An 8,194-nucleotide genomic window follows, 5' to 3' on the forward strand; every position below is an offset into this window, starting at 1 on the left:
AGGTTCATAGCTCCTTGAAAGTGGAGTCGCAGGTAGATAGGATAGTGAAGGCGGCGTTTGGTATGCTTTCCTTTATTGGTCAGAGTATTGAGTACAGGAGTTGGGTGGTCATGTTGCAGCTGTACAGGACATTGGTTAGGCCACTTGGAATATTGCGTGCAATTCTGGTCTCCTTCCTATCAGAAAGATGTTGTGAAACTTGAAAGGGTTAATAAAACGTTTACAAGGAGTTTGCCAGGGTTGGAGGATTTGAGCTATAGCGAGAGGCTGAACAGGCTGGGGCTATTTTCCCTAGACATCGGAGGCTGAGAGGTGACCTTATACAGGTTTTTGAAATTATGAGGGGCATGGATAGGGTAAATAGGCAAAGTCTTTTCCCTGGGTGGGGGAGTCCAGAATAGAGGGCATATGTTTAGGGTGAGAGGGGAAAGGTATACGGGGCAACATTTTCACACAGAGGGTGGTACATGCATGGAATGAGCTGCCAGAGGAAGTCGTGGAGGCTGGTACAACTGCAACATTTAAGAGGCATTTGGATGGGTATATGAATAGAAAGGGTTTGGAGGGATATGGGCCGGGTGCTGGCAAATGGGATTACATTAGGTTGGGATATCTGGTCGGCATGGACTAGTTGGACCAAAGAGTCTGTTTCCGTGCTGTACATCTCTATAACCCTATGTCAGTACTCCAGAGCAACTACTTTAATTAGTAGATGATCAGTAAGCAGTTCAGAACTAGTCTAATGGTACCAACTCAACACTTGAAAATGAGGCCTCTGTGGTGCAGTGGTAGTGTCCCTTTCCCTGATCTGAGGCCTAGATTCAATCCCACCTGCTCCATAGCTATGTAATAACATCTCTGAACAGGTTGATTAGAAAAATAGGTTACATCAAAAAAGTTGTTCAGGGGCTTTAAGCAATCAGATGAAAGCTATTACTGGCAAACATGAACTTTGCAGAGAGTGTTTCTAAATGCAGAAAACAGCAATTAATTTGGACTTATTTTAATGTTTACTCAAGAGTTGTTGCTAAAATTAATGGAGTGTGAATTAAGGGCAAATTACATACACAGAGCAACATTCAAACATGCATTCTGAATGTTTGCTCAGAAATTTGTTCCATCATATTTTGCATTTTTACAGTAATTACAAGCAATCATCCAAAGCAAATAATCCTGCAAGTGACTCATGACCTTTCAGAAAATAGAGAAACAAGTGTACCTACAAATGCCTTTGTACCAATTTCTAATTCTTGTAACTTTCTATAATGTGGTTTATTTAAGCAAAACAATCTGCAACACATCATCTATGCAAATTGTACTATAAATGTATTGAAGTATGTAATTTTAGCAATACAAATTAACAGCAGTAAATTATTCAGTTAACAACTGAACACAATGGCACATGCACATATGAAACTAAAAGAATGCTAGCTCTGAATTGCACTGACAAATATACAACACTGATTCACATACCAAACCACTGTACTGAGGGTTTATGACCATGACCTGCAATAGTGTTTCACCCCCAAGTACACATTTATCTAAGTGGATGTAACATCCCCTTCTGCATAACGAACACTGGAAAGAAAAACAAGTTCTGAAGAATCATACTGGAATCTAAATCTCAATTCTGTTTCCTTCTCAATAGATGTTGCCAGATCTGCTGAGTTTCTCCAGCATCCTGTTTGTTTCACATTCCCAGAATATACAGTATTTTCCCTTTATTTGAGGAAAAACAAGACTGGAAAATCACTTTGGATAATTTGTGTTTGGTGACTGAGGTGAGCTCTAACTGCATGTCGGAGTGTGATACCGTGTGAATATTTTATCACTTATAGCATTCAATTTGCTAACATGAAGCAAAGTATATCCTGCACTGTCAGTGTATTTTACTGGATTGCTACCTAGGGCTAGTCTAAATATGACTCCACTCTAGGATGGAAAGAAAACATGCAATTTTTTTCATATACGAATCACATTTAGAGAAAATAGCAAAAGGAACAACAGTAAAAAGTAAACTAAAAGTTGAGGAAATTAATTAGAAGGTGAAACATGAAAGAACAGCAGAAAGAAAAACACATGGACATTAGACAATTACCTGAAAACATATGATCATCCATCAGTTCGGAGGAAATCCAGAGAGAGAGAAACGGCACTCTTTCATACAAGGAATCCTGACTGTCATATCCATAGCTCAAGCTAGAGCCAAGCCTAGCTGCGTGCAGAGAACATGTGTGTAGGGATAGGGCAAGATGGTGGATTAAAGAAAAACATGGAAGGGAAGAGGTCATCATGAAAAACAGGAAATCAAAAACACAGACAATGGATACAAGATGACCCCAAATAGACACAGAGAATAGGGGACAGCAAAAAGCAATGAATAAAACAAAAGATAAGAGAAGTTTGAGTTGACAGATATTGGTGACACTGTCAAATGTACCTGTACTAGATCTATCATCAGTGGAATCTACTTTCATTAGCTCGGAGTTGAATTGGGGTTGTTCCGCAGTGCTAGTGTCATTAGAGCTATCCATGCTGCCGTGGCTAACAGCATCCAAGTCACTGCCATCTGCTTAGAGAACAGAATAGATTAGAACAAGTCAGGAGCAAGTTACTGCAGATGCTGGAATTCGAGCTGAAAACCAAAATGCTGGCGATCACAGCAGGTCAGGCAGCATTCATGGTCAGAAAGCAAGCTAATGTTGAGTCTAGATGACTCTTCATCAGAGCTGAAGTGAAGTGTGGAGGGAACAGCATTTATGCCATGGTTAGGAGGTGGGAGTGGAGTGCTGGGGAGAAAGGATGTTGGTAATGCATATTAAGTGATCAGAATAGGAGAAGTGTGTGTCTAACTAATAGACTGGAAAAAATAGACAGTTCCACTGGGGGGGGGGGGAGAGAAGAGAGGAGGAGGAGACAGAGAATGGAACAAACAAAGCTAAAAGAAAAGGAAGAAATGACTTCATAATTGGAAGGTGCTCAACTCAATATTGAGCCCAGAAGGTTGTAATCTGTCTAGTTTGAAAATGAGATGTTGTTCCTCCAGTAGGACAGATAAGTGGGCATGTGAGCAGGACAGTGTGTTAAAATGACCGGCTACAGGAAGATCGTGATCATGCTTGTGCCACTGCTCCCTCAACCCCAAATAAAACCCATTGCATAAACATTGCCCCCTCTACACTTCACTTCAGCTCTAATGAAGAGTCATCTAGATTCAAAACATTAGCTTGCTTTCTCCCCATGGATTCTGCTTGACCCGCTGTGATCTCCAGAATTTTTTGTTTTCAGATTAGCAAACGTTGCTCGGAACCAGGTAATTCTCTCTAGTCAATTCACTCCCTATCTCTTCTAAAGTTACAACTCCATGTTCGAACAATAAGTGACACAAGCCACAATTATTCTGGTGATTCCAGTGACTAAAGGTGTTACATACTATTAACCCATAAGACAGTATCAAAACTTGTCACACTGCAATCAAAATAGTAACTGTGGCTGTTAGTTCACTCCTTGTGCCGTGCATTGCTAACTCAGACAGGGAGTCAAATTTGTATACTGGATGATCAGTGTTATCGACTTACTGGCTAAATTTTTTCAGACATAAAGGAATCACTACAATTGATTTTAAACGATCCACCTCCATAAGAACCTTCTTCAAAATTCTGAAATAAGATTTACTCGAGTATTCTTTTTAATTAATACCTCTCTTACAAGAATGATTGAAGTTTAAAATCACACAACACCAGATTATAGTCCAACAGGTTTATTTGGAAGTACTAGCTTTCAGAGCGCTGCTCCTTCATCAGGTAACTAGCGGGGCAGGATCATAAGACACAGAATTTATAGCAAAAGGTCACAATGTCATGCAATTAAAACAAAATGTTAAGTCTTTCATCTTTGAGAATGGTTGCAGGTTTCAGTTCATTAATATGTAAACTCCAGAACTTACTTTAAGCCACATTCTCGAGATAACACAAGGTTTTATGAATAAAAGGTGACATCTCAGCTCAGACAATGTATTAAAGATGTGAGTTTAGAGTCTCATCCCAATCTTGAGTCAGACTGGCTCTACTTTCAAAGTAGGAATTTATAAAATATTATATGGATTGACTGCCTGTAGGTTGTGAGCTTTTTGAGCAAAAATAGAATGTATCTGCAAATATAAATTCACCCCACATACTTATTTGTGTGTGTGTGCGTGTGCGTGTGTGTGAGAGAGAGAGCGCGAGAGAGAGAGAGAGAGAGAGAGAGAGAGAGAGAGAGAGAGAGCGAGCATTGCCTGTGTGTATATTTGGTAGATTATGTGCCTGAGTGTGACAGAGTATAAGCTTGTGAGTGTGAAGGGTGTACGTTTGTGTGTCTGAGAGAGAGAGCATGTGTATGAGAGAGGGTCTGCGTGAGCATGAGAGTGTGTAAGGGGTGTGTGTGACAGTGTGTATAGTGTAGTGGGGTTACCTGTAGTGTGGTATGAACCTAACGTCCCAGTTGAAGCCATCCTCACGGGTAGCGAACTTTGCTATCAGCCTCTGCTCGGCCACTGTGTTGTTGCATGGTACATTGATGAGACCAAGTAGATGCTACAACAATGGATGAATGGACACCAAGCAACAATCGCCAGACAGGGATGTTTCCTCCCAGTCAGAGAACATTTCAATGGTCAGGGACATTAGGCCTTGGATCTTCGGGTGACCATCCTCCAAGACGGACTTTGGGATATGCAACAACACACAATGGCCAAGGAGAGGTTTGGTACCCATGAGGATGGCCTCAACAGGGACCTTGCATTCATGTCACACTACAGGTGACGCCCTATACTCTCTCTCACACACACCCCTACATAGTCACACACTCACACAGACATTCTCTCATACACTCGTGCTGTCTCTCAGACACACACATATACACCCCACTCTCACTAGTATCATTACACACAGATGAGGAAGGACACCACTTCGACTGGGACAACACATCCATCCTAGGACAAGCCAAACAGAGGCATGCACGAGAATTCCTAGAAGCATGGCAGTCCAACCAGAACTCTATCAACAAACACATTGATTTGGATCCCATGTACCACCTCCTGAGAAAAAGAACAGGAAATGACATCACCAACCCAAGGAACCCTAAGCACAAGATAGAAAGTGGGCCATGCCACCAGTGCTTCATCCAGAGGCTCACTGATGATGTTACCTAGTATGGTGACAAAACGTCTGAAAATGAACCATCCAGCTCAGTGAGCAAACCCACACCCAGAACCTCAACCTGAGCTACAAATCTTCTCACAACTTGTTAACATACAACCCCCACACCCACACCCCCTAACATGCTTAGACTCCGTCACACTCACATGCGCAGGCACACACATATGTAAGTCCATGGGGTGAATTTGCGTTTGCAGAATTGTATTTGCAGTTAGATTCTAATTTTGCTCAAAAAGCACACAACGTGCAAGCACTCAATGCAGGAAGTCAATCCATATAACATTTTATAAATTTCTACTTTGGATAGAACCAGTCTGACTCAAGATTGGGATACAGACAGACTCTAACTACACACCTTTAATATATTGTCTGAGCTGAGATGTCACCTGGTTTTTATAAAACCTCAAGTTTCACAAGAATTTGACTTAAACGTAGTTCTGGGATTAACATATTAATTAACCAAAACTTGCAACCCACTCAAAAAGATGAAAGATTTAACAGCAATCTAGGTTTGTTCAATATATCATTTCAGTTACATGACACTGTAATCTTTTGCTATACCTTCTGTGTCTTATGATCCTGTTCCACAGTTACCAGATGAAGGAGCAGTGCTCCGAAAGTTAGTACCTCCATATAACCTGGTGTTGTGTGATTTTTAGCTTTGTCCACCCCAGTCCAACATTGACACCTCTGCAACAAGAATGATTAAGGTCAAGTGTTCAGGAAACTGGAACAACATACTTGATTTGAATAACATTATTGTGGTAACAAAATGAAATTCTTCTAATCATATTACTTCAGTTCACAACAGTTCATCAATTAAATCAATCACCATTTAATAAGATTTTTGATCCCCCCAAGAAAAGCAAATGATTCCCAAGGCTTCATTATGGAAGAGATGTTGATTGCAAGAGTCCTCCAAGGTTTAATTTTCACTTAAATTGATTAAATATATGAGAACAGAGATGAAACATTAAATCATTCTTCAAAATGGCATTTGAACCTCCTATGTTACTGCCATGGTGTTAGATGGAAATCTGTGAAATTTGTGATCTGTAGTTAAGAGGGATAAGACCTTCACCTGGAAATCAGTCTGGGGAGAGGATAACTGCTAAAGCTCTAAACATTTTTCTATCAGAATATTGTATCGTGTGGGATTCAAGTTTGTCAGTGAGCAGAGCTGGCATAGCTAGCATTATTGATGTTCCATTTCTGACAGTAGCAAAACAGAAGAATACTCCCAATAAATGTGGACCAAACACAAATATGTGATGGAAATAGAAGATAATGAATTTTTGGTCATCAGAAATAGATTCTCATAGATGTTAACACAATATTAAAATATTTCTAGTTACAGGAAAAGCAATTAAAAATATGTAACAGATGAGCTATAAAAAGCAGAGTATGAGAACTTCAAAGCAAAACTGAACTATGAGGAAATTATACCTGACAATGATATCTTTATTAAATATTTTTCACACAGCCTTGTGCACTGCAGACTGTGAAACATCTGTACTCTTCCTAGTGTGTGCTGTCCACATGAACATGCTATCAATCTGTTCCATCTCAGACAAAAGCATCAACACAGAGGTTCTGCACCTCATGGGTCAGCAATACTGTGTTTTAGGAAGGTCATCTGATTAGAGCAATGTGCCTGGTTTGACTCTCAGTTTTTACTGAATTAGTTGCTTTCAAGTATGGCACTGACAGCAGAAGGCCTGCTGCCCACACTAATATTCAATACATTCCTGTTCTATGCAATGTTACATTTTTATAGCAGGGAACAAGAGCATTTAAATATAATATTGAGTTTTACATCTTATTATATTTAAGTTGAAATATTTTTAGAATTATCAGTAAACCAATTTAATTCAGAAAATAAGACAATTTCATATAGTATTTGAACACTGTCTTCCTACATGTTTTATTATAACTCTGAATTAAATAAAGACTTAAAAAACATCTTCAACTCCTAAGTAAAATTAGAATAAAATGGTTTACAAAGCCTATGGAAATATTGCAACTCTCAAGACTACATCTACTGAAATTATCAGCTTTACAACTAAATGCGCCTCTGCATAGATCAGCTGAACAGCAAGTGCTTTCTGAATCACACAGATTGCCTGATTCTAACTTTGAGTCCTACCTGAGAGCACTGGAGTTTGTGGCGGGTTTGCTGGGGCCCTTTTCAAAGCTCTGCGGAACTGAGCTGTTGCAAGCACAACATTCCTTATCTTCATCCACAGAAAATAGCCGCCTCTGTTGCTTGATGGCCACGTACTCTCTAAAACAGCCTGTGGAAAATCAAATGCAGCCCACTATTAGCCCAGTGCAAAACCAAAAGAAAAAGCTCCTTTTTGAGGGCATAAAATCAAACTGTCTGGATATTGGTAAAGTTAGATTTTACTTGCTATTCAGGCTGTAGGTAAAGAAATGTAACTGTCAGTCGGGAATTACAGAAACCCTAGCTCCTGTGTCAACCCTGATTGTGAATGAATCCTCATCTAGTGCAGATGACAGAAGCTTGCTGCATGACAAGTAAAACATGATGGACTAATGTTCACAAAAAGTCCCATTTTTATGATAATAAAAACAAAACAACTTCCAATTATATCAGAAAACATCCCAAGGTGTTTCATCAAGTGGAATTTAAAAAAAATTGTCAGGACAAATGAGGTGCTATTAGGATGGGCACCAAAATCTTGGTCAAAGAGGTGGGTTTTAAGGGTACTTTAAATGAAGAAAGGTTGGTCGAGAGATGGAAGGGCTTGGTACTGGAATCTCAAAGTGCACTGTCCAACCTGTCAACTTTGGGATGTGGAATTATGGTCAATGCACATGAAACCAAACTCAAAAGGATTAGCAAGGCTAGATCTCATGGAAGAAAGGGAGAACTAACCATTTGGATACAGAACTGGCTCAAAGGTAGAAGATAGAGGGTGGTCGTGAAGGGTTGTTTTTCAGACTGGAGGCCTGTGACCAGTGGAGTGCCACAA

At 39.9% G+C, this 8,194-nt stretch overlaps 1 protein-coding gene across 10 annotated transcripts in view; it reads right to left on the bottom strand.

The window, feature by feature from the left end:
* dennd4a (DENN/MADD domain containing 4A) overlaps positions 1 to 8,194 on the bottom strand; it is a 150,318-nt gene that overhangs the window by 32,383 nt on the left and 109,741 nt on the right. For 4 of the 10 annotated variants that reach the window (XM_043674608.1, XM_043674604.1, XM_043674605.1 and 1 more), the window contains 3 exons: positions 7,345 to 7,492; positions 2,441 to 2,569; positions 2,099 to 2,215 (listed from right to left, as the gene is read on the bottom strand). In XM_043674608.1, coding sequence (XP_043530543.1) covers positions 2,099 to 2,215; positions 2,441 to 2,569; positions 7,345 to 7,492 — 394 coding nt within the window. The remainder of the gene's footprint in view (positions 1 to 2,098; positions 2,216 to 2,440; positions 2,570 to 7,344; positions 7,493 to 8,194) is intronic. The other 6 variants (XM_043674612.1, XM_043674609.1, XM_043674613.1 and 3 more) reach the window with 3 other exon arrangements.

This window comes from Chiloscyllium plagiosum, chromosome 32, assembly GCF_004010195.1.
Source record: "Chiloscyllium plagiosum isolate BGI_BamShark_2017 chromosome 32, ASM401019v2, whole genome shotgun sequence".
In the NCBI taxonomy this organism is placed as follows: domain Eukaryota; kingdom Metazoa; phylum Chordata; class Chondrichthyes; order Orectolobiformes; family Hemiscylliidae; genus Chiloscyllium; species Chiloscyllium plagiosum.